Below are 27,944 nucleotides of genomic sequence, written 5' to 3' on the forward strand. Positions count from 1 at the left end.
AAATACCAAGGTCAAAGATACGAAATGGAAAAAAAGACAATTAATGATAAAAACTACTGGTGAAAAAAACAAGAACAAAAACAGTTCAATAGAACTGGTTAACATATACAAAAAGTCTAACATTATGACACAATTTTCCAAATCAAAAGTACCCCTGCTCTACCAAAATAGGGATTGGGGTACTGCTTTTCCTATCTCAATTGCTTTATGGTAATTGTTCTTTCCATTTACATGACTACAGTCATTACATGTTTTCCTGCTTTTGCTTACTTCTTTTTGCATCAGTTCATGTTTAAGTTTTTCTGTGTTTCTTAGCATTTATATTGTATTTTTACAATGTATTCATATGTATCTATTTGCTTAGCCATTCCCCAACTGATGAATACCAACTTTGTTTCCTGTTCTTTTCTACTATAAAAAGTACTAGTGTAAATATTTTGGTGTACATGGGGCCCTTTTTTGTCACTGACCTTCTTGGGAGTAGATATTTGGCAATAGTTTCTCTAAGTTAAAGGGGTTCTTTGTTGTTTTGGTTTTTTTAGGCTTTTGCAATGAGGTTAAGTGGCTTGCCCAAGGTCACACAGCTGGGTAATTACTAAGTGTCTGAGGTCAGATTTGAACTCAGACACTCCTGGCCAGTGCTCTATCCACTGTACCACCTAGCCACCCCTAAAGGGTTCTTTTTGTCATTTTCTTCATATATTTCAAATTGTTTTCCAGTATGATTGAATCAATTCACAGAGTCCCTGGTTATGCATTAATACACTATTTCTATCTAAGTCAGTTTGCTGGATCTGAGGGTAAAAGATTTGCATTTTTTAATAACAATTATCTGGGGCATCATTTCATATGCCTGCTAATTTTTTGCAATTTTTTTCAAGATTGTTTGTTCATATCCTTGTTAGTTGTCCATCTATATTGGATAGGAAGCCCTTATCAGTGCATTCAAACACTTCTTATCCTAACTGCATTAAAGATATTCAATTCCAAGTATTTTACCTTTTGCAAACATCTCTAACCTTTGCTTGGTTATTAAACTACCCCTAGCATAGCTGTGAAATTTGTCTGATCTTTTTTTTGTGGGTGTGGTATGAGCTTGTAGGAGTTTGAATATTCAAGTTACATATCTATTTTGAATCTATTACAGTACATCCAGTATGATGTCAGACATTGGTCAACCTCAATGTAGTATATTCTTGCTAAGAGGGAAAGGGGAGACGCTGCCACGGGTGGTTTAAGAAGAAAAGGCATTTGAAACAACTGTTTTTGGTAAGGAGAAAGTACAGTAAGAATCAATCAGGGAAGAGTAAAAGGAATGCCATGAAGTAGTAAAAGACCAGTTAAGTATGGAAAATGAATCTGTAGTGGACCCAGTTAATAGCTATTTGGTTCCCTCCAAGAACATTCAACACTTGAGCAAGTATGAAGGCAGACAGTGAAAGAGATCTAGAGTTAATGTTTAGAAAGGGATAAGCAGGGGCAGTTAGGTGATGCAATGGATGGAGCATTGGCCCTGGAGCCAAGAGGACATGAGTTCAAATCCAGCCTCAAACACTTAATAATTACCTAGATGTATGATACTGAGCAAGTCATTTAACCCCATTACCTTACAAAACAAACAAAAATAAATTTAAAAATGAACACTAGCAGATTATTGGCTTAGGATTCCTTTTGGGTTCTTTCCATTATATTCAAGTCTTATTAACCCATCTGAATATTGCATACTTATCCTGCCAAGTGCAGGATGTGTCTTCTATTTCTTTTGACAAGTATAACTAGTAATCTACTAAGCACCTAAGCCTCATTCTTCTGATTCCTGTATTTGAACTCCTTAATGACACCCATTACAGATTGCCTTGCATTTTTTTAACTTTTCACATTAAATCCAGATGAAAAAGTATTTATCAGGCATCTACTAATAATTGCACAAATCTCTAGTAGACTGACAGTCCAACAATGTGTCCCCTGTCCTGTTCTATTCAATACTTTTTTTTGACAAAAATCACTCTGTTTCTAAGGATAACTCACCTTTCCAGATCATTCAAAAAAAACTATATTCCATTCCAACTGGCCTACTCAGTTTCTCCAAACTCTCCATTTTCTTCCTGAGTCTCTGTATGGGTTGCTCTCCAGGCCTGGATTCTCTCCTGTCTTATGCCTCTTAAAGCAACAAACTCCCTTCCATCCATCATGAGACTTTAAAAGTCCTAAACTTTTTCCTGTTTCCCACTCCCCACTCATTATTTTTTTATTATGCATATCTTTTGTGTCTTGTAACTCCTTATGTCTACATGAAAGGCACTATGGCACCCTGAGAAGAGCACTGGATTGAGAATCAGACCTACATTCAAATTCTAGTTCTGCCATTCAACAGTCATATGACCTTGGACACAGTGCTCTTTAATATCTTCATCTAAATATGAGGGAGTTGGACGAGATGACCTCTAAGGTTCCTTACCACTGTAAACTTATGATCCTAGCTGCTTACCCACAGCAGAATGCAAGCTCCATAAGGATGGAGACTTATCCTCTTGTCTTTGTAATCATCCCCCACTCTTCCCTTCCAGACCCTAACTCAGTGTCTTGCCCAAAATAGTACTTAATACTTATTGAATCAATCTGAAGATAGGAGTTGGTTGACTGAATTAAAAATCTGAAAGATATGAACAGGTTGAAAGAATGACATGTAGGGGGAAGCTAGGTGGAACAGTGGATAGAGCACCGGCCCTGGAGTCAGGAGTACCTGAGTTCAAATCCAACCTCAGACACTTAATAATTACCTGTGTGGCCTTGGGCAAGCCGCTTAACCCCACTGCCTTAACAAAAAAAAAAAAAAATGACATGCAATAGAGACAAATTTCTCTATACCTGGGAGTGAAAAATCAGCTTCACAAGGCCAGGATGAGGGAGGTATGGCTGAATTAATTTTGAACTACCTTTCCATCCTGACGTATTTTTTTCTGCACATCCTCCCCAAATTTCCTTTGTACCTCTCCTTTCTCTCACTCTTTCCTTATCTGTCAAATGAAAAGAGAGGACCAAAGACCTCCAAGTTCCCTTCCATGTTTATTTCTCTGGTCCTATGAACTTTAGGATATGACAGTCCAAAAAGTTTACCATTCTCAGTAGGCAGTATCTAGGACAAAGGAGATATCTAGATATATTTCAGTAAAGTCACTGAAAAGCTGGACTATAGGCAGGGCAGAAAACCCTGAGGGTGGGGAACCTGTAAAGAAGAATTAACTGAAAGAACTTGGAATGACGGATAAAATAAAACAGTGAGGAAAAGATGGCCATCTAAGAATTTTAAGGGCTGAATGGAAGGACTACTTTGTTTTAATTGACTTCAAAATATTTAAAAAGCAACAAGGGATGAAGGAATTGTGGAAAGTAAGATATCAATTTGAGGTAAGGAGTAATTAAAGCCCTTCAAGCAATGAGAGCTGTCTAAATGCTGTGGGAGGCAATTGTTCCCATTAACTGGTGGTCTCCAAGTTGAAAGTAGGTGACTCATTTTCATTGATGCTGTGAACTGAAAGATGCCTCTTGCCCCAGTGCTGTGGAAGATGCAATGATGAACAAGATACACCTCGCTGTAGCAGCAATGCTAAAGTTTATACATATTCTAAAATAATGAATGGATCTGTGATCATCAAAATGGAATTTCTTGTCACTGTTGCTACCAATCAACGAATTTTTATAAAGCATTTACTATGTGTGCTACCATGTCAAGTTAACTGTGTCTACCAAAAAAACTGACAAAAATAAGTCTTTCAGAGTTGACATCTAAGGAAGGAAAAAACATCTATATAACCAGTATATATTATATACAGGATACATAAAGAGTAGACAAAAAAAATCCATGTTACATCAGAAGGGAAAGGCCTCTAGCAGAAGGTAGCAGTTAAACTGGGTCTTGAATAAGGCTAGGGATTTAGTCAGAAAAACATTCTAAGCATGACAGCCAGAGCACAATCCATCCATGCCTCTCTTCCTGTGTTCTGCCTCTTCAGAGGCTCACCTAACATGTAAGAGACCTCCCTTGTTTTAAATCTTTTGAGTACCAAAGTAATGCTCCAGCCATGTCATGTTTTGCTTTTGCTACATGACTGGCCCACTTCCTTTGCTGATATCAATCCTTATGCCACACCTTTAAATCATCAATGAACATAGGCTAGAAATGTTTGTCTTATCCTGTGCCTTCCAAATCTGACTCCTTAGAGAGATTAGTGATATCACTAGGAGAAAGATGGGTCTTTGTATTATCATTTCTAAAGTTCTTATCCCACATGCAAACCACCATCAGCGTTTGCCCTTCTATTCAGTTCTAGGCCCAACTCATTGTCCATCTGCAGTCTCTATTCCAAATATGGGAAACTGATGTAATAACTTAATGGCCTGGTCATCCAAATCCATGTTGAAATCTAATGATTAAGAATTTTACAAGCAATGAGGTTTTCCTGACTAATGTTAAGCTGACCTCTCAAGGGAGCAGTGGAAAAGTGCTGGCTCTGGAGAGGCAATTCCTGGGTTTAAATGTCACAGCATCTTTACAACCTTGAGCAAACAACTTAATCTCCCTGGCACTCAGCTTCCTCATATGGAAAATGAAGGCTGTGAATGGTATGTTCTCCAAGGTCTCCCGACAACTCTGAAGGTGTGCTCTTTTCTAGCAATGTCTGGATAATTATGGGATTCATTCTATGGCCCTGTAATGTTTCGAGGTTTAATGAATAATATCATTATCAAACAGGAGCATCTCCAGCATCTCATTGATGGGAAAGATTCCTTCCTCCTCTCCTTGTGGACCTTCTGCAAGACAACCTTCCTGAAAGAGCTAAAGCTACAAAAGATATTAACCAGAAAAATATATATCCATCAGTATCATGGATCTGCATAAAATTCAAATAAAATGATTCCCAATTGATGGAGATTTTAATCCAAAAACTATTTTCAGATTACACTGTATTTTAATTAATTCAAGCCTGATAAAGAGGTCAATTTAATCAAAAACCAAAACACTGAATAAAAAACAAATTGTCCAAACTGTGACATAGCTTGACAGGCAATGCATCGAATTACTCCTTCAATGTATGGATCTTAGATAGGTGTTACAGATGCACAGTAAGTTGTATTCTGAAAGGATGACATAAGATTCAATAATATCTGGGAACTTATGCTGTGCTTTCAACGATCCTAAACTACTTGCTGGTACTAAAAGCCCTTCTCTGTGACATTAAGATTACTTTTTTCCACCGACTTTCATTGATAATATATATATAGCTATACATTTGTGTGTGTGTGTGTGTGTGTGTGTGTGTGTGTGTGTGTAAATACACACACACACACACATATATGTATCATGGAACACTATGATCTCAAAAGAATTAAAATGACAGCCCAAAATGCCATGGAAAGACTGGTTGGTTATTAAGCAACTAGCATATTACTAATGATTATTTATGTGTAAGAAGACATATAAAAAGATATATGCATGACCAGAAAAGAAGGTTAAGGATGTTCACAATAACAAGAATGAAACCATATATTGACATGTAAAACAGTACATTAATTCCAAAAAATTTTAAGAGAACAAGAAGACCTATACATTCAGTAAACCCTTTATGGATGATTTAAAGTTAATATGTGATAGAATAGCACAAGATAAAAAGATACTGAAGAAGATAAAAAGATACTGAAGAAGTCATGATCTGCATCAGTGGAAGAAATAACCACACCCAAGTTACCAAAGATTCCTCAAAATATAAAAATTGTTTCCATTTATATCAGAATTTACTATGTAACTGACTTTATTAGGAGTGAAAAAAGGCTAGGGGTGCTGGTTATATTGCTTTATGAAATGACAATCTCACACTCAAATTTTCAACTATTTTTTCCCAAGGTTACCATTAGTAGCTTAGAAAGAAAAAGAGAGATAAGCATTCCATCTTTTTTTTCCATCTGAACTAATCTTTGGCAGAACATAAATTACTCACCCAGGGCAAGCAATACCTCAGACCTAGAAGTGATACATTCATAAGAAACTCTGTGTTCTTGACCATATGAGGGGATAGATAGATATAGATATAGATATCTATATAGATATAGATATACATACATACACTTACTGGCAAGTTCTTGGAGTAATTTAAGGATTACTTGGAGAGAGGACAGAAGATCATTTGAATACCAGGTACTAATTTCAGCACAGGTTAAAAGTTGTTTCAAATTCATTACTCAAATGGATGTAGAGTTGAACCCCAAAAGTAGTTTGGCATATGCACTCATTTTTCACATATGAGTTGACTTGGTGAATACAGACTCAAATATTTTGGCCCTATTCTTTTCAGAGATGACGTAGTACAAAAGGTACATATAAGCCATATAGTTTTTCCATACACTGGTTGATTCTGCTGTACTGTTTTTGCTTTTCTTTTTATTTGTTATAGGGAATGACTTTGGATGATAGTGGGGAAGTGACATACTGAGAAGTGTAGGTGATTTAAATGCATTTTTAAAAAAGAAAAGAAAACCAAGACTGACAACTATCATACACCAACCATTCTCAGTCTCATTCACTCACAAAAATATGGTCACACATTGGTAAAACAACTTTAAAGTTGGTTTTAATCTAGATTTCATCAGAATACAAAACTCCATTTTCATAGATAAAGTGGCACATCTTTGCAGCTTCTATTGCACCAAGAATTTAAAATTAAGAACACAAAACAGAAACATTTGGTTTGAAAACACTGCAAATAGCCAAGTACAGTACTTTGGTAAATCAAAAATAAAAAAAGGCTTAGATCGACAGAATTAAAAAAAACACTTTGGGGTATAACCTACAGACATTAGACTCTAGGACACATTTCTCATCATCAATTTCCATAGATAAGGCAAGACTTGCTAAGTCTATGGATCATGACCCCATGGAGGTCTTAAATATCTCCAAACTGAAGCTAGAACAAGTGTAGTGCAATCTGAAAAAAAGAGAAGGCCTCTTGTACATCAACACATATTCACGCCCTTCGTAAAGGGCATGCTGCTGGTGTACCAGTGCCACAGCTGCAGACCCAAGGGCAGGCAGGCTTGAGATGACAATTCACCCCATTCCTTTCTTTTATGTGAATGTACGGCTGTTAAAGTATACCAGACTGATAGCCAGGAAAACCAGATGACCTTCAATCCATAGAAAAAGGGGAAGTATAAGCAGAACAACATAAGATTCTTATCCAAATACTTCAATGTCAGAAGTTCTAACAAAGGGAGCAGTCAGAGGAACAAACAGTAGTTCAGTTTTCATGTCTAAGGTCAAATTATCATAAAGAAATCATACAAGTAATGTTTTGGATATTTCCTAATAAGAAGTGGCATTAGATCTGCCAATTAACTTCACATGAACAAAGAAGTTTCATTAAGCAGTAAATTACCTTCCACTTCTACCAACTTTGATGAGAGTCTGATAATAGAGGTATAGGGAGAAAGGAAGGGGAATAGAGGAAAGGTTCTGCATCACTGGTATATCTGGCTTAAAAGAAATTTAGTGTATAGAAATTTATGCTTGTGGGACTACTTAAAAATTGGTACCCACACCACTAAATATCTAAACAGAAACATCCAGGAAACAGACAAGGCATACATCTTTCATATGGCTCTATCCTCAAGATATGCATTTTGAGATAGAGAACAGTACTTGGACTTATTTTCAATATTATTATGTTCTCAGAAAATTAACATCTTTCATTAAAACATGATTTTAAAGGGATTCTGATCATTTTCAGCATTAGGCAGCATGGTGTTATAGAAAGAGTGCTGGTTTGGGAGTCAATAGACCTGGGTTCAAATCCTGTCTCTAACAATTATTAGCCATGTGACTATGAGCAAGTCACTTCCCTTTTCTAAATCTCAAGTTCCTCATTTGTAAAATGGGGATAACCCTTGCACTACCAATCTCAGGGGACTGTTGGAGGAAAAATACTTTGTTAAAGCATTAAAATGTAAGTTATTATCACAACTTAAGAACAAAATTTAAATTTTAGAATAATCAATTAAAAAGTATATTTTTCAACTTAGTAGAAAGACAATTATCCATTAAAAAGTGAAGTCTATTAATCAATGATATCATCCATGTCAGCATATGAAGCTCTGAGAAGTCTGAGATGAACATAACTAGGAAATAATGAAGACCAACAACAAGACAAATTAAGTTTTGAAATGAATAGTATCCTGAGACCAAAATGTGCAAACCTGTACATCTAGTCCAAAAAATAGGGAGCTACTAAGCCTATATAAATGAATTGCACTATTTGTTTTTCTAAGAATCTAACTGATAAGCACGTCTTTTTGAGGTTACTTCTGCCCCAGAATCCATGTTTGTATTTCTTTTCTTGTTTGAAAAATGATCAAAAATTTCATTCGAATTTAGCATTTCAGGAATGGTGAACTGAGATCACTACTGCTGACCCAATAAAACCCAGGCAAGGCCTATGGAGGTTCCCCAAAGCTAGAAAAATTGTAGCACTGGAATGAAGATCTATCACATAAGTTGAAAGGAGATGTTAGGGCATATTTACAATCAGGGTTTGCTGAATGTAAGACAGCAACACAGCTCATTAAACTCATTCACAGAAGGTTCAAGAAAAGTTTTCCCCTTTTCAATTGCATTTTCACAGGCAAAGGCTTCCCTAGAGTAGCATTAGCAGAGCATTAGAAATTACCTACATTCCGGCTTCTCCTGAGCCCAGGTCTAGCTGCTCCACAGGAGAGGTCACAGAGTACAAACCCTTGATGCCAAGAGAGCTATGGAAATGTTTTCTGTGCTTATGGAAGAAACTCTAGATGGTCCTCAACTAGCGGTAAAGAGTTTTCTTTTTGCCACAACTTCCTCACCCAGAGATCATACCTGAAAGCATAGATTCAGTTTGTCAAAAGAGTATTATGCTTATGTATACACACATAGAAAATCTAACTCCACAATTCATTCAGGCGACTTCTAAGGGTGATAAATAAAAAGGGTCTGACCCATACATTTCTCTCTGGTTTGTCAGCCACCAATGAGACTGTTTATTTTTCCCTCCCTCCCTAAAGAGAAAAATTATTTTAAAACTCTTATAAGTGTAGTGCTACTAGTTAAACTACCACAGAGTTTTTGAATGCTCCCTTCTTTTCTCTGCACTTAAAAGCATTCAGGGACACTTCCATTTAACACTAAATATTTCCCAATGATATGAAAGCTAAAGAAAGATTTAATGCCTAATCATAATCCAAATGGGTGACCCCTCACTAGGCTAGCAGTCACCAATAAATGGTCTTATCAGATATTAAAAATACAAAGCTTTCCAAATTGCAGCTACATATTAATATCAAGGCCCTATCAAGGTACATACATGGATTCCATTTATCCTGCTTTATGGGAAATTGAGACAATAAATTTTTAAATTAAATCTTAAGCTAAAAGATACCTACTGGGGCAGCTAGGTAGCGTAGTAGATAAAGCACCGGCCTTGGAGTCAGGAGTACCTGGGTTCAAATCCGGTCTCAGACACTTAATAATTACCTAGCTGTGTGGCCTTGGGCAAGCCACTTAACCCCATTTGCCTTGCAAAAAAAAAAAAAGCCCTAAAAAAAAGATACCTACTAAGATAAAAATCCATATCCTCAGTTCCTAAAAATTAGCATTTTAAACCGTTCCAATTCACAAATGAAAAAGTAAGAGAAAACAATAAAACAAAAAACTGAAGCAGCTAATTGATAAAGAGCCACTGTAATTTAATCCAGAAATGTTATAGATTATAAATTATCCAATTCTAGAAAGAACAAGATATGACAAAATAAATGTCTTTTATTCTTTATAGTGGCTCCCAATTCCTAAGAGAAAAATATGCTCCTCTTGACCACTAACAGTGACCAATGAAGCAAAGAGGTAGTTTCCTCCAACATTTCCTTCAGTAGGTCCCTTCAGTTACCTCTGATTAAAAATTCTGCTGAATTTCACAGTCACATCACTCTTCTTGTTCTTTCTGATGGGGCCCACTCTCCTCTGTCAGCTGTCATGTAGGAGCACAAACCCAACAGAACAGAAAGATAGCTCATTGAGAAAAAGCATGGTCCCAATTAGGAATGTGCCCAGAGATGAACACCAACAGAGTAACCAATCCTAAATTAGGCTTATAAAAGCTTTGAGAAACTCTCAAAGGTAGCTCTCAAAGACAAAAGGAATCTTTTGCTTAAATAACAAACACTATCTCAACTCAAGGGATTCTACAATATGCAGAAGGAAAAAACTATTGACCATATGAGTGGTCTGTCTCCACCTAGCTGTTTAAGAAATCTGATAAATATTACAATCTGTACTCTGGAACAATCCCAAACCACAAAGTCTTGGGAACAATCTCAAGAAAATGTTAATGTTCCAATCAAAAGGTCATCAAAATGGAGACCAAAAAAATTCAAAACACATCACTTAAACCAAAGAAAGCATAAATGCAGCTGCTAAAAAAGAGAATTCCATGAATCCAGGGCCAGCCCAGACAACAATATCTACACAATTCAAATATTTCTTTTACAGGTCTCCCTTCTGGGAATCTTTACAACAGGAATAAATTTTTTTAATGGGAAATCATCTCATAATATAACTTATGATTCATCAAGTACTATTTTCACAAAACCAGTCAAAATTTGAAGGTTAGACACCATACAGACATTCCCAGATAAGAAAGTATTCCTTCACATAAGCTAAGAATCCTGAAAAAGCATGCTCAAATTGCTCAAGTCTTGCAACGCTATTTCAGAATCAGACTTATAGTTTAAGGATCTTAGCTGAGATAATTGTTCTGACCTGTGATTCATAACAAGTGAAGTGAGCTTTTTTTTAATCAAAATCCCAAGAATGAGAAATAAGTTCATTATTACAAGGAATTTGATTTCCATGACACTAAAGAAATTTTAATTTATGGACCAACACAGTTAGGTTCCCTTGACATCTTTATAGCAGTTTTCCAAATCTAAAATGGGGGGGGGGGGGATCTAAGATGTTTGAAATGTCAACTTGAGAAAAAATAAAAACAAAACTCATTCTTCCTAACATGTATGGTTCTCCCTTTATAAAAAACTGTTCTTCACATAAAGAATCCTGTGGTAGGCAGGTTCTTCTCAGACATCAGGTCAGGGATTGCTTGACCTCTCCTTCCTTACTATGAAAGAGAAGAAAACCCTGTTCCAGTCATGTCCAAAGTTTCAGAAATGTCTTGTAAACAATAAGGCAATCTTTTCCATTTCAAAGAAATGGTTACCAAGAAATCAACAATTCTGCTTTTTCTTTCTTCCCTCTTTAACAGTCAGAAGCATTAGCTAGCATATGGCTTGAGTACAACTAGACATGAAAAGCACCTGGTCCAGGTTGAAACTCAATATTAAAATCCAGGAGGAGGAGAAATCTAAATTATTTGATTTTTCACCCTGACTATAGGCCCCATCTGCCTCTATATTATACAGCTTTGGAAAAACAGTTTCTGAATTTCTGTCTATGCAATTAGGATCAGAAGAAAATAAAATAAATCTAAACTTGTTCCTGAGTTGGAGATCATTTGCAAACTACCCTGTATATTAATGTCTGCATAAAAACAATGGAAAGAAAAAAGGCTTGTTATTCTAAATTTGAAACTACAAACTTGAATTAATTTATGAACAACACAGAAAAACTCAACCCAAATATTAAGGAAAGAGTCCACAACCACTGAACTCATTGTCAGGAAGAGCAGAGCCACACTTAAAAGTTCCACTGAGCTAATTAACCATTCCTAAGTTCTTGAGTTTTACAGAAAGTGATTTTTTACTGCACATGTGGTCAAAACAACAACAAAAAAGAACATATGACTAATGAAATACTAAATTAAAAAGAGCTAGGGACAACTATTATTTCTGTATATGTTTTGTAAGCTTTTTCCTTTCTTTTTTTAAAAAAATGATGGCCCTATCAGATAGCTTAGTCTATTTCCTATTCAGCAATCCATTTTCCATCAGCTTATTGTTTTAAAAGACCCCAAGACCAGTCAGATGTTGAGGGCAGCAAAGGTCTTCACCAAGGTGACCTGTGCACTAGCATCTGCCTCGCTGCGATTGTTGTCAGTGGTGTTACTTCTGTTCTCCTGTGCTTTCTGACGGTGTCGTTCCTCCTGGCGTTTCTTCTTTTCCAGGCGCTGCTGCTCTCTCTTTTGTTTATTTGTTACCTGAAAGAGAAAACTATCCATATCAGTGCAAACACATTTGATGCATCCTGCTGCTACCTACAAGGATGAACATGTGTGAGTGCACAAACATTTTAGCTCTTTTCTGCAAGAACTCAGAAAACATTCAAAAGTAAAAGAAATAACCTCTGATTATCTACCCAGTTGAAATATAAGAAAATAAAATAACTTTCATTTTTCCATTGTCTAGTTTTCCCTTTATAAGCCAATATTCCAAGAATAATATTTTATAAATCCCAAATAATCTAAAACCTGGAAAATGCAAATTAAAACAATTTTAAGGGAATTTCATACCCAATTGTCTAAAAACTGCTAAAAACAAAAAAATTCAATGTTGGTGGTACAGCTGTGGAAATGGGCAGACTATTAAAATATGAAAAGGTGTTAGCTTTTTAGAAAGCAATCTGTTGAACGTTAAGACCCATTATGTACCAGCTACTCTACTTGGCAGGAAAGACACAAAAACAAAAAGAAACCATCCCAGGTCCTCAAGGAGCCTACATTTTTATCAAAGAATAAGTCTGTTAGGAAACAGATATGTACAATTAAATACCATGGTACTAATAATTGGAGGGGGTGTGGATAAGGGGGAGGGGCAATATGGCTATAAAGAAAGTCACACTTAAGTTAAGCAGTGAAGGAAAACAAGGAATTATAGAAGTGGAAGTAAAGAGGTAAGGAAAGGAGATGAAGGAGTATTGGGTATAGAAAGAATGCTAGAACATAAGAGTTCATGAGGAGGAAAAGCTAAAAGGCAGTTTGTTAAGGGCTTGACGGATCTGTATTTGAGTCTAAAGGGATGATGCCACTGGAGTAAACTGGGATGGGGGAATGGTGTGGCCAGACCTATGTTTTAGGATCACTGACTTGAGAGCCGTGTGGAAGATAGATTGGAGAAAGGAGGGACTTGAGGCAGGGAAACTCCTATAATAGTTCAGGGAAGAAAGATTGAGGGTCTGGATTAAAGTAGTGGGTTTATGAGAGGAAAAGGGAACAAAGATTGTAGAAGCAGAACTGACATGACTTAACTGGCTGGCTGTGTGGGCAGAGGGAGAAGAAGGGATCTAAGGATACTTAGAAACATGGGTATCTAGAAATTTGGGGTCCTTTGTGGAATAGAAAAATTTAGAAGTATGTTTTTGGAGAGGAAAACTAAGTTCTGCTTATGAACATGTTGAATTTGAGATACCTACAAATCGTCCTGTTTGAAATCTGCTATTTATTTGGAAATGAAGGATGCGAGTTTGAAAGAACAAAAAGATCAAGATGTATAAGCTCTAAGAGCTGACTTAAGATGAAAATTAAACCTGCAGATGAGGCCATCATATTCAGCAAGAGTTATAAAACTGACTATATCTTTTGACCCAGCAATCATATTATTGGGATTATATCCTAAGGATGCTATTAAAAGAGGAGGGAGAAGTTTCAAAAAATATATATTTTTTTGTACAAAAGTATTTTCTGTACAAAAACATTTTTGTTGTTTTTTTCTAATAGCAAAAAAACTAGAAACCCTTACATCCAACAACTAAAGAAAGGCTGAATTTATGACATATCAATATAACAAAAGTGTAAAAAGTATAAAAAGATAGAAAATATTATAATAAATAAAAAAATTTTAAAAACACAACAAAGTTAACAAAATTACATACTGATGATTATATTAAAAGGGGTAACAAAACTTTTTAAGCACACAAAAGAAAGTGGAAAAGGACACAGAATTACCATTACATCACTGTCAATATTTTTAACCAAAATATTAATAATACAGATTCTATAGTATCATCTGGAACTTAGTGCCAAATAATTTCATTAGTATTTTGAGTGAAAACACACCCCACACATATATCCCTCAAGCTCCCAACCCCCTCCACACACACCCCTAATCAAAATCCAGGCCAAACAGATTAACCTACCACAAAACTCAGTATACTGAACACAGTAAGCACTTAATTTCTCATTCATTTTTTTCTCATTTATCACTCCAAATATAAAATGTTATAAGACAAGTTCCATTCCACCAAACTAATGACAAGGAAAGTCTCTATCTGTGATCTCATCTTGTGCTACTTTGGATCACAAGAGCTTTCTTTTTTTTTTTTAAACTAAATTTGAGTATTTATAAATTTGGTACAATATATGATACTATGATTGTATAAAATTTCATATTTAGTCCAGAAACAGGATTGAGAAAACATAACTCTTTTCAAATGCTTAGTATGTTGTCACATAAAAGAGGAATTATTACTCCTGTATTATTCCATGTAGCTCCAGAGGGAATAATTAGAACAAAGGATGGAAGAAAAGATTTCAGATTAACCTTAGGAGAAACTTCCTCACAACCAGAACTGTCCAAAAGTGTCTTAGTGCATTCTCCTCCATTAAAAATGTTCCAGTAGAGGCTAATAACCAATTGTCAAGGATACTGTAGATCAGTGGTGTCAAACGTAAATAGATTAGGATCCCTATGTTCATACAATGATTTAGAAAAGCACAAATTAATATTATCTATATTGTATTGTATTTTTATTTTGTTAAAGACTTCTCAATTACATTTAATCCAGAGTAGTCCCTGAATTTGGCACTTCTGCTGTAGATGAAGATACCTGTTCAGTTAAAAAATTGTAAGATACACTTAACCCCATTGCCTTAAATAAAAAAAAACTTTTTGAAAAGAGTTGCAATATAGCAGATGGACTTCCTTTGGAGTTCCTTCCAACTCCGAGTCTTCAGTTCCAAAAACTTTAATGAACAGCATGTCTCCATCACCCTTTCCACTCCCCTCATATATACCTTTAGGGACTGGCTTTTACTTGTTTTGTTTTCTCCAACAGGACTGGTTTGTGTTTTATTGTTTTCATTTCCACTTTCACTTAAGCCTTGATTTCCAAAGATTCTGTTTCCACTGCCGCCCTCCTCCCATATGGAGCCTCGCTGTTTCTGACCTCTGCCATAGATCTCTGGTTTCTCCTCCGTCTCATCCAAAGAAAGGTATTGTGCTGAAATAAATCAAGAACCCAAGATGTTCAAAAAACACAACTGCCACATTAAATGACTCCAGGGCTAATTGAGTCCCAAGAGCACATTATCATTTAGGAAGCCAGCTTTCTTGAGGCATTCTGCTAGGAAGCCATAAATATTCATTGATCACAGCAGGAAATAAAGGACCCAAATAGGGTGAAAGATTTTAGATAAATGGACACAAACACACACACACAAAAAAAAAAACCTGATGCTCTTTCCCATGATCAGCCTTCATACAAATTAAGGTGCTTCAGTATTCAACATAAGTTTTTGAGAACATGTCCTCATTTTCATTTAACTCCCTAAAGAAAGAATATTGCCAGAGTCACAAAATCTAAGATACAGTAACTATACCCTTTGGGGTAGATATAGTATAATATATATGTGTATATATATATATATATATATATATATATATATATATATATATATATATATGGAGTATATAAAACTAAGCAAAAATCTGATAAATACAAGTACCTGGAAAACTATATGGCTCAAGATAATTGATGAGGTTATATTAAACCTTTCAACTTTGCAGCACCAATAAAGATCTACAGAGTTCAAAATTATAGAGATTTTAAAAGCTATCATCTGACAGATGCTGATGATTTAAATAACATGGTAGATTCTAGCTAAAGAGTCCAAATAGCATAATTAGATACTCTGTCCCTCCGTTCTATTTTAATTGGAGTGGCTCTCATAATTGTGAAATCATAGAACTCTTACCTAAAGGAGCTAATCCTAACAAAAACTATGTCTATAGTTTGAGAACAGAGGACTACAGACCCACTTCCATTACTGCAAATTCATTTTGCAGGTTTATAAGCAGAATGTTATCTACTTACGATTTCTTTTCCCCTGGTTCATCTGTACCATAGCAAGTATTGCAGATTCAATATTGTAATTCTCAGCTTCCAGATTCTGGACTATTAAATTAACATCCTACCCCCCAAAAAACAGAAAGATGTATCAATATCCTATTTACATGTGCCTATCCAATTTTAGCGCAGCAATTTAATAGAATATGGCAACTGTCCTGGTCAAAGATTTTTTATAGTTCATTCATTATATGGAATTCCTTCATTTCAACAATACAGAGCATTACCTCTGGGGCAGAGCTATCCCAACTTTCAATGTAAAAGTTCCCTTCTTTTTAATAGATTTGCACCAATACCAAGCACTAATTAAAAAATCCACATATGTTATCTTTATAATGGGAGCAATATCAAAGAGCTACAAAATGAAAGGGAAATGAATAATCAGTGTTCAATAAAATTGAAAAAAATTCCATTATATATAAGTAGCTGATTTAACCCGCTAAGAGGAGTATCATCCAGCAGGAATCAGGATTTTCATGAAACAATAGGCATATTTTTCTCCAAAGAGTGGTAAGTCTTTCTCAGTTGTACAAATACTGTAAACTATAATCAATAAGAGTTATGTCCTCTAATATTGCTTACAAAGTATTTTTTTTATTATGTAAATACTAACTGAACATCCAGTTGCATTACAAACTTTCTGTACAGCATCTTCTACTTCATCTTTCAAATCATCTTCAAAGTCATCATCCTTTGGCTTAATCTTCTCTCTCTTATTTGTTTCATCTTTATTAAGCATCTGAAACTAAAAAAAAATTAAAGTCAAGAATGAATTCATAATCATTACTGCCTTTATTGTTTTCATTAGAGGCAAATATTCTGATCTCAAACAAAATAAAACGCATAAAAGAAAAATGATGAAAAATATTCTAAAGTATTTCAAGACCACTTAACTATCACTAAGTAGGTCAACATTTCATTCACGCAAGGATACTGAGACACCTCCCCTCACAAAGAGATATCTCAGTGCAATCACCACATTAAATGTTTTTGCTTATTTTCACTATTTTAAATGTTTTTTTGTTTTTTCTCTCTTGCACTGAAATGGAAATATGTTTAACATGCTTGAACATGTATAACCTACTTAATGTATTGGGGGGGAGGGAATGAAAGGGAGTGAGGAGAAAAATTTGGAAGTCAAAATCTTACAAAATGAATGTTATGGGGCAGTTAGGGGGTACAGATTAAGTGATTTGGCCAAGGTTACAACTAGTGTCTTAAACTGAATTGAGCTCAGATCTTCCTGACTCTAGAGTCAATGCTCTATCCACTGAGCCACCCAGATATGCCCTGAGACATTTACTGAATTTTCTCAGATACAGAGAAGCATCAGCCCAGACTATACCAAAACAGACAACATCCATAGTTGTTCTTTAGTGTCCTAGAAACCATGATACTGATAATAACTGTTTAACATTAGAGACAAACACATCTCCCAGCCATGGATCAGAGGAAAAACTAAAAGAACTACCATTACCATTCCATACCCTGCCCAACTAGCTAGTTGCCCTAGACCCAACTGAATTATTGCAACAAGAAAAGATCTATCTCAATTTTAGATAGTTTGAAGACAGATGATAGGATAAAACCACTAGCACAAATATTTCATCTGGTTCCCTGAGTTTTGCCCAAAAATCAACAAGTCGTGATCTAATATAGTTTCCATATCCAGTTGATCAAGTTCATCTAATCATAATTTATCTAACCTCACTACCTAATTCCATAATGATGTCCCTATCATTCCCAGTTAATACCAAGTTCAATTTTCATTATCATAAAGAACAATCCACTCCTGAATCCCTAAGACCCTTCATGTATCAAATTCATTCATAAGTGGCATCATACTTTAGTTTTGTAAGGAAGAAAAGGAGGTACTGCCTCGAGTCTATACTGATATCAAGGCAATAAAAATGCTACTTCATATAAAAACCAAAGGTGAAAGCAAAAGAATAAGTGATAGAGTGAAAATTCCAGTGAAAGGAGACTAGCTTAAGTATCAATTGCTTCTCTAAGAAGCAGAACACACTCTGTTAGGAAGATGTTCCATCTCCTTGAGCTGAACAAAAAACAAACCAACCCTGTGGCGACCTAAAGCTAAAGTACCTCATGAGGTACTCCATGGATACCCTAACAGGGATACTATTACAAGGAGAAGAAATTTGAGAGGAAGACCATGCTCACGTCTGTCTGAAGATGGGCAGGTGCTTCTGAATTATCATTGATCCTCCGAACGCTGTCATAGTGCTCGCCATAGCGATATGCAATGTGTAGCTCCCTGACGTTGGCTTTGTCCGTCCCACGAATCTGAAAGTAAAACAGAAAGAGATGTGGTGGCAACAAACCCTTCATCGATGCTTCTTTTTAATGAGGGAAGAAAGCCCAACATACCTGTCAGAACTACCCGGAAAGACCACAAGAACTGTACGTTACATATAGTCTTTTGAGGCAGAAGCCAGGCTGTCTTTCAGTTATTGATTATTACATACCATACATATCTTCCAACCTGGATATCACACTGCTAAGCATGGACTCCATGGAGGTCAAAGGGAAAAAAAGGAAAGATCCCACAGACAGCAAAATGTTTCCAAATCCTCAGTCTCTAACACTGTATTACATGGCAAAGACTTAATCAATGCCTGCCACACTGAAGCTTCTGAGCAGTGTGATCCTGGTCAAGCCCCAACCTAAAGAGCTTCAGCTTCCACACCTTTCAAATAAAGCTAATACTGGAAGCAGCTACCTCTAAGGGAGCTGTAAGGAGAATGGTTCTGCAATTGCTAAAGAAGAGCAGAGAAGGAGCCAAAAGACAGGAGACACTGGACAATTACAAATGTGAAGTGCTATCCTTATCAACTATCTTTCTTAGTGTATAGATAATCTTTCTTTTCTTCTACTCCCAATGACAAATGAAATAGAACTAGAATTCTGAGGTACAGAGAGGTGGTACAGTGGAAAGAGCACGGGGCCTAGAGTCCCCTCAGACATTTACCAGATGTGAGACCCTGGACGAGTTATGGTTTGCTCCAGTTTCCTATAAAATGGGGATAACCACAGCTCAAAGAAGATAATATTAGACGCACAGTGTCTGGCACATAGCAAGTATTCTATAAATGTTACCTGTTATTATTTCTATGTTCCCCAACCCTAAACTGTATTAAAAGAATGTGCCACCTTGAAAATCCCCATTTCTAAAAATTCTTCTTAAAATGGCACCTCTAAAATACTCTTGTAATATTATGTGGAATGGCTCTCTTTCCTCCCAAAGAACTCATTCTGTTATTCAAACACTGCTGGCTTTGAAAACCTCAAAGTCTGCTCACCCCAAAGTTGGCCTTTCATAAATGCTTGAAGGAAGATTCATTTCCTACAATGTGTATGTTGATGATGTTACTACCCCATGACTATATACCACTGCATCACCTCTCAATAGCACTCACATTCATTACTGCAAAAGCCACCAAGTGCATTTCTGGCCACATTACTTATTTAAGAGCCCAGGACAAGTCTCATTGCTTTAGGCAACTCTAAGGTTTTGGTTTTGGTTTTGGTCTTTGCAAGGCATTGGGGTTAAGTGGCTTTCCCAAGGCCACACAGCTAGGTAATTATTAAGTGTCTGAGACCAGATTTGAACCCAGGTACTCCTGACTCCAGGGTCAGTGCTTTATCCACTGCGCCACCTAGCCACCCCTGCTTTAGGCAACTCTAAACTGAAAAGTGACAAGGATGCTGCTGAACTGCACTGGATGAGGGAATTTTCTCATCTGAGAATTTCCTAAATCACTGGAATCAAAGCTCCAGCCCCCATCCTCCACTTAAAAGAAGCCCTAAAGCTAATTTATTTATCATTTCTCTATTAGGTGGGGGTGGCTAGGTGGCACAGTAGATAGAGCACAGGCCCTGGAGTCAGGAGGACCCGACTTCAAATCCGGCCTCAGACACTTAATAATTACCTAGTTGTGTGACCTTGGGCAAATTACTTAACCCCACTGCCTTGCCCCGCCCCGCCCCCCCCAAAACCCCAAAATCATCAATTCTCTACTAGGTAACTCACCTGCCACAAAGGAGCATTAAGTTGATGAATAACAACATTCATTTGATGATTTCTTGCAAAGGCTACAATTGCATCGTTTCCAGCAAAAGTACCAGGTTTTGCCAAACTGGCAACTAAATGAAAATGAGAGAAAAATGAAGGCATCGGAAGAGGACACTTAAAATGCAAACAAAGCTTCAGTAATTATTCTGCTATACAAAAGGAGGAATATATAGAGTTCATCATAAAGGACTATAGATAAAGTACATTCTGACAAGAAATACCTTCACCCATCTTGGATGTCTTGACTGAATTTCTTACAGAAAAGATGAAAAGGTTGTAACTTCTAAAAAAGAATTAGGGAATCCAGACTCAATAGTGACAGGTTTCCTAGTGAAGAGCAAGATTCTGAGATTGAAATCTTATAACCATTGAGCCCTGTGGTATCCACAGAAAAGTGGAATTAGTGAGTCATTTCTAAAACTCATTTTACTAACTTCTAAGCTAATTGCAAAATTTTTAAATCATAACTGAATAATTCTTACATTAATTTTCAAAGTAAGGATTATTTTCCCCAATATTCAGGGGGGGATTCAATTTCACTCTTTTAAAAAAGATTCCATTTTTAATAAACGTCTTATAATTTTCCACAACATATGTAAGGACTGGCTTTTAAACTTTTAATCTGACATAGATGGTATAAACTCAGAATTCTTTCACCTCTGCTCTAATAGAGATTCTCACTCAGTCATTTCAGTCTCATTCCTATATGTCTCCAAAAGACTACTAGGCATATTTTTTCCCTAAAAATCATTTCCTAATCTATATAAACCTGCTTAAGAAAATTAAATAATTGAAAGTTTCTTTTCTTCTTAGGACCCAATACCAAACTCAACAAATTACTAACTCAGAATGCACTTCATGCTTGTAATTCATTCTGTAAAATATATATAATCTAGCTAAATATTACTTAATTGATCCATGCAGAAAATGACCTAAGAATTTTGCCTAAAGTATGTAAGTATAATAGCAATCTCTTCAGAATAAAAGGAGCTCAAACCATACAGCATTAAGTGGTAAAGGAACTGAGTTGAACTCCACTACTGTTACAGCTTTACAAAATAAAGACTTAGGTAAGTCACCACCTATTGAAGGCTCAGTTACAGAACAGTCTCTGTAAAAGGGGGTTAGGCTCAACAATCTCTAAGGTCCCTTCTAATTCCAAATAGATATTATGCAGTTCATCGAACAATACTAACTGTTCATCTAAAGGTTTACTTTCTACCTTTCAAGCTGGAACAGGCTTTAAATAAAAACAAAAGTCACAAGACCTGCATTTTTTCTTCTCATTTTAGATTATAAAAAATGAAAATCACAAGGAAGCGTCCATTTAAGGATTACCTTGATATTATTTAACTGATATTCATTTTAAAAATTGCTTTTAAAGAATCACTTTGTGATAATCCAGTGGAGGCTGCTAATAAGTGCAATTTCTAAAGCATTTATCCAAGAGGATATAATATTCTTCTGACCTACCATGTTTCTCAAAGGGAATATCATCCTCCACAAAAGGTTCAAAATCATCCCGCTGTCTTATCATATAGTCAACAGTCTCCTGTCTGTGTTTGAGATGATTTCGTGAATGTCCCTCTAACTGATCACCAAGAGCTCGGAACAGACAATTGCTGCAAAGAAAGAAGTTTTGGTTAATGATATTTTCATTTGAATAAAACAAGAAAAATAGCTAATGCACTGAATCTTATCAAATGAATCTGACGAAAGCCTCCAGGGCATTGGACATTTGGTGCTTACAGATTTACAAACTGCTTTCCTCACACACAAGTCCTATGAATGAAGTAGACAAGAAGTACTATCCCTTCCAATTTACATAAGAGGAAACTCAAGAAGGTATAATAATCTGCCCAAGGTCACACAGGCAATAAGTATCATAACCCCGTTCTCAAAGTATTATCTTTTTTTTACTACATACCCACTGCTCTTTGCATTACAACATATTATCAAAAATCGGCACAAGTGGATTTATAGAAAGACTCAAGTCTTTATCCAGCCGTGGTGTATATATGTACAAGGAGAAGAGATGGCCACACTGCCTTCATAGATTCCCTCATACTTTAAGGTTTATAATTCTTTATGGTAAAAAGTACAAATATTATTCTTTGCATTTTATGGAAGAAGAAAGTAATGCTCAGAGAAGGGAAGTACTTGCCTGCAAAGCTATCAAATGGGAAAGGAGAATTTGATCAACTGGGTCCAAAGTCAGTGACCTTTCCACTATAATAGTAGTAATCTCTCCCCCTTCCCTATCCATTGAAAAGGGAAGAAAAAAACAAAAGCTGTTACAAATATGTGTAGTCAAACAAAACGTATTTCCACACTAGTCATGTTCAAAATATATTTAAGAAGAAAATATGTCTCAATCTACACTCTACAATCCATTGTAATTGTTGTTCAGAGTTCTTCAGTCTTTGAAGAACAGTATCTACTTGAGAAACAATGTGGCATAGTAGCAAAAACTGCACTAGAAGCACAGGACCTCTGTTCTCATCTCCACTTAATCACTCTGCAATCCCAGAAAAAACACTTAATCTTTACCTTAAAAAGGCAGAGGGAGGGACCTAGACCAGATGAATTTTTGAAGTCCCTTCCAGACCCAGGATCTAAGATTTCCCCATATCACCTTAGAAATAGATAGTCTTCATGGCAATCCATATCCACTGCCCTCTTTCTGAACCAAGTTTCACTAGAGGCTCTGTGACACAGCTATCTCATTACTCATTTTAAATAAAGCATCCAAAAGATAAGTTCTTGTTAGACTCTAACCTAGTCTGTCCAGCTAAGCAGCTTGAGGGGTAAAAGTTCTTGCATTGAGTCTGAATCCTAAGAAGACAGTGGTGAAACCTATGCAAAAGTACATTCAATGAATAAACAACACTATTATGAAATGGAATGTGTTTTTTCCCTCGACTCCTCACCAATCACCTGGGGATCAGTAATACTTAGCCTTGCTTGTCAAAGGAAAACCACCCAGCTTGGTCACCAGTTTCCAAATCTAGAGTACTCCATCTGAACTTTCAGATTTTTGAATGATTAATCTATTTTCCAATCTTATCACTGACAAAAAGGTTCCAATATTATTCGGATCCAAACAAGAAAGGAACGCAACCTCTAAACTGGGGAATAAGGGATCTGGCTGCTTTTACTATCCTATCCCATTACCATCTATGCCCACTAGAAATCATAGCTATCATATCAACATTAACCCCAGGTTGTACAATTTTATGAATCACAAAAAAGTCTAAAAAATTCAAAAGCAGCAGTGAGTTTTTCTATAGTCTGATTTTTTTTTCCTTCAGGTAATAGCCAGAGGGTGCTCAAAAGTAGAAATCAATAAGTTATTAAATCACAAAACAATTTATGTCAACACCTGTTACTTCCCCAAGGGAATCCCTTTACTCATATGGTGATGGAACCTATTAATGACGCTAAGGCAACCACTGGCAGAGCCCACAGGACAACCATGAGTTCTATAACTCAACAGAATTGAAGTGTCTTTTTTTGTTGTTTTTTGATGCTGAAAAAGCTTTTTTCATTTTTTTCTTTTAAAAAATTTTGTTTTCCAATTATACACAACAGTAGTTTCTATCATTTTTGTAAGGTTTTGAGTTTTACACTTTTTCTCCCACCCCCACCCCCACAGAAGGCAGTCTGATTATCTTTACATTATTTCCATTCTATACACTGATCGAAATTGAATGTGTTGAGAAATCATATCCTTGAGGAGAAAATAAAATATTAGAGATAGCAAAATTTTGTAATACATAAGACCCTTTTTTTAAAAAAAATTGAAGGTAATAGACTTTGGACTTTGTTTAAACTCCACAGTTCTTTCTCTAAGATATAGATGGCATTCTCTGACACAGGTACTTTAATAAAATTGTCCCTGATTACTGCAGAGAATCTAAGTTTCTTGAAGGTAGGGGGTACTTTGTTTTTGTCTGTCTTTGTATGCCCAGAATATTATACAATGTTTTGCTCAGTAAGCAATTAAAAGGGGCTAGAAGGTTGGGAGAGAAAATCTGGAAAGGCCTCATTGAAGAGATGGTGCTCTGGTTGAGGAAAAGCAGGCTATTCAGCTTCCATTCTCTCATCCTCTTTTGCCTATGAAGACCAGGAAGGAGGAAGGGGGTCTTTCTTGGGGAAGAGCCCAGTCTAGCTGGACCGTGAGATAGGAGGAGGCTGAGAAGAAAGAATTAAAGCTACATCACTGAAAGTCTTAGAAGCCAGACACCAATATGAACACAGCCCCTTTCTTCCCACTGAATTTTCTTCTCTTCCTTCTTGCACTCCTAGGAAAAAGGCTCTGCCAAGATCTTTCCTGTTCCTTCCTCATCCTACCTTCTCAAGGGACATACTATGCATCCATACCCCTCCTCTGATGGTTTTCCTTGTCTTTCAGAGGTTTGCCCAGTTTCCTGCTAACCCCATCCAACATCCCTGATCTGCCCATCACATGAGCCCTTGTGTTGACATTTTTTCTATTGCTTTGGCTCTTACTGCACCCCATCTTCTAGGTGCCCTGTTCCCAATTCTTTAACCACTGTCCACATGGTCATTCCCTATCCTATCTCCCCCTAACAAACTAGATCAAACCCCTTGACCAGAAAGAAAAAACAGACCTAAGTTTAATTCCTGGCTCTGATACTTAATTTTTGTGAGTGTGTTAGCAGTAATAATACTTCTGTAGGCATCCGTTTTCCCATCTATAAGACATCATGAACCACCCAATAAAGAAAGCCACGACTATGCCTCCGAAGAATTAGGTGCACCTAGGGTTCCTTTTCCCCCAGGCATATTACCTCAGACTACCCTTCTCTTTCCTAAAGTGGGCTTCTTCCTCAATAAGGCAATCCTAGTGCTCTAGCCTTACAAATCATTCAGAGTCCTTCCATCAGCCCTCGCTCTTACCACTGCCCCATCCTTTCTAACTCAAATCTTTAGTCCACCCTTATTAACCTTATCTGTGTTTCCTGAAGTTCACCTCACTCTACTGGTCCAATTTAATAAGCAGAGGCTCAAAGAACAGATCTTGGGAGTTAGGAAAATTGACAGGTTCAAATCCCCACCTGTGGCATATATTGATGTGACCAGACAAATCATCTAAATGTTTTAGCCCATTATAGGGCAAAGTGCTGAATTTTGAGTCAATGTAGCTGTATTTGAAGCCACCTCTGACATTTATAATTTTATAATGACACCTCTGACATTTATAATATATATTTATAATCTTTTGCAAGTTACTTAACCTCTCTGGGTCTCAATTTCCCCATCTGTAAAGTGAACAGGTTGACTTGGATGGCCCTAAGATTCCTTCAAAATGTATGGGGCTGGGGCAGCTAGGTGGCTCGGTGGATAGAGCACCGACCCTGGAGTCAGGAGGACCTGAGTTCAAATCTGAACTCAGACACTTAATAATTACCTAGCTGTGTGGCCTTGGGCGAGCCACTTAACCCCATTCATTGCCTTGCAAAAACCTTTAAAAAAACCCAAAATGTATGGGGTTAAGGTGCACAACAAGCCTGAATCTAAAAGTCGTGGGAGTTTCCTAATGAAATCACAAGTTTTGGACAAAAACAACAACAACAAAGCCCAGGGCAATCATGGTGAACACAAAAACAAAAATCCATCAGTCCCTGCACTCGGGGCCCCAGAAAGGATACTCCCATATATCTCTCCTCAAGGCCTGTTCACTTGGTCAGCCAGCCAGACTCTTTCTTTCTAACCCAGTCAGTCACTCAACCAACTCCAATGGTTCCCTGCTCTCTCTAGAACCGGGCACAGAGACGCCTGTGTGGCCTTTTAAACCCTTTACAGCCCGGTTCTAACTTAACCTTTCCAGCCTTACTGAAAAGTACAGGGGCAGCTAGGTAGCACGGCGGATACAGCACCACTCCTGGAGTCCGGAGTTCAAATGCCGCCCCGGACAATTAATACTTCCTTCACTGTGTGGCCTCGGACGGAGGAGTCATTTAACCCCGAGGCCTGGCAAAAAAACAACAAACCAAAAAGTACGCCCCTTCCCAAACTCCTCCTTGCTCCTGGGCCGGATCCTCCACCTCCGGTCTCCCCGAATTGGCTCACACAACCCGCCCCGGTTTCCCACTTTCTGCAGGAAGCCTTTGGGGGCATGCCCTTCCTCGGGGACCCCTCCTGCTTACCTTCTGTACGCGTTACTTCCACACACATGCACACACATACACACAGGCACACATACACATATGCACACACACATACACGCACAAATACACATACGCACACGTACACACGCATGCACACACGCACACACATACACACGCGCGCGCGCACATGCATGCACACGCACGCACACATATACACATGCACACACAAACGCATGCACACACATATACGCATGCACACATACACACACGCGCACACATACACACGCGCACACATATACACACGCATGCACATACATATACACACACATACACACACGCAAAAACGCATGCACACATATACACACACGCACAAACGCATGCACACATACACGCGCACACACACGCACACGCGCATGCACACACATATACACACGCACACATATACACACGCACACGCGCATGCACACACATACACACACGCACACATATACACACACGCGCATGCACACACATACACACACGCACACACGCACACATATACACACGCACACACGCATGCACACACACACGCACACATCTAGCTCCGGGCAGACCCTGAGGCTGTCAGCACGGGCTGGCACGGGCACGCGGGGCGGTGTGCGGCCCCTTCCCCGCGGCCATCGCGGCGCGCTCCGGGCTCGGGGGGCCCCGGCCCCGGCCCTGCGCCGCCCCCGGCCCCGCGCCGCCCCCGGCCCCGCGCCGCCCCCGGCCCCGCGCCGCCCCCGGCCCCGCGCCGCCCCCGGCCCCGCGCCGCCCCCCGGCCCCGCGCCGCCTCACCCGTCGCCCGGCACCTCGCGCAGCTTGAGCCCCAGGGCCTGCAGCTGGTTGGCGAAGCTGACGAACTCCTCCTCGCCGCCCGCGCCGGGCTCCGTGCGGTTCCGCCGCTCCTTGGCCAGGGCTCTCCGGGCCGCGCGCTCGTCCCGCTTGCGATCCGCCTCGGCCTTGCGGCCGCTGCCCGGCCGGCTCTTCACCGCCTGCTTTCGGGACATGGCCCGGCCCTCGGCCCGGGCGCCGGCGGCGGGCAGAGGACGCCCCGGGCACGGCCGACCGGGCGGAGCGGGCGGCGGCTGCGGCGGCGGCGGCGGCGGCGGCGCCCGGGCAACGGCGGAGCGGCCTCTGCGCCTGCGCCGCGTCCGGGAGCCCCTGTCACGTGGCCCGGCGCGCAGGGCCCGGGGAGAAGGCCGCGGCGAGCTAGAGCGGCCCCGCAGGCCCGGTGGCGTCCCGCCCGCCCCCTAGCGGCCGAGGCGGGACTCCGAGGGAGGAAAGGGGCGCGGGGACGGAGAGTTCGGGAGCTGGGAGGAGTCTTGGGGACCGCGTGTTCCAGTCCTTGGTTCTCTACCGATGCGAATTCCAGAGGATGGACTCTTAGAGGATGGATGGATGGATGGATGGATGGATGGATGGATGGATGGATGGATGGATGGATGGATGGATGGAAGGATGGAAGGATGGATGGATGGATGGATGGATGGATGGATGGATGGATGGATGGATGGATGGATGGATGGATGGATGGATGGATGGATGG

At 38.5% G+C, this 27,944-nt stretch overlaps 1 protein-coding gene and 1 pseudogene across 2 annotated transcripts; one reads left to right on the plus strand and one right to left on the minus strand.

The window, feature by feature from the left end:
• Nucleotides 1–261: 261 nt before the first annotated feature.
• OTUD3 (OTU deubiquitinase 3) lies at nucleotides 262–27,476 on the minus strand. Of its 2 annotated transcripts, XR_012474568.1 has the most exons (9): nucleotides 27,194–27,476; nucleotides 21,717–21,865; nucleotides 20,202–20,314; nucleotides 18,332–18,454; nucleotides 16,764–16,895; nucleotides 16,118–16,214; nucleotides 15,039–15,244; nucleotides 9,966–12,227; nucleotides 262–8,902 (listed from the first exon to the last, which is right to left on the minus strand). XR_012474568.1 is itself a non-coding variant. In XM_074218250.1 (8 exons), the coding sequence occupies exons 1-8, from the start codon at nucleotides 27,403–27,405 to the stop codon at nucleotides 12,051–12,053; spliced, it is 1,209 nt and encodes a 402-aa protein (XP_074074351.1). In that variant the 5' UTR covers nucleotides 27,406–27,476; the 3' UTR covers nucleotides 262–12,050. The 2 variants fall into 2 exon arrangements, 1 of the variants encoding a protein (XP_074074351.1); XM_074218250.1 differs by having other exon boundaries at nucleotides 262–12,227.
• Nucleotides 27,404–27,944, plus strand: part of LOC141508294 (U2 small nuclear ribonucleoprotein B'' pseudogene) — a 40,070-nt pseudogene continuing 39,529 nt past the window's right edge.

The sequence above is a fragment of the Macrotis lagotis genome, chromosome 1 (genome assembly GCF_037893015.1).
Source record: "Macrotis lagotis isolate mMagLag1 chromosome 1, bilby.v1.9.chrom.fasta, whole genome shotgun sequence".
Taxonomy (NCBI): domain Eukaryota; kingdom Metazoa; phylum Chordata; class Mammalia; order Peramelemorphia; family Peramelidae; genus Macrotis; species Macrotis lagotis.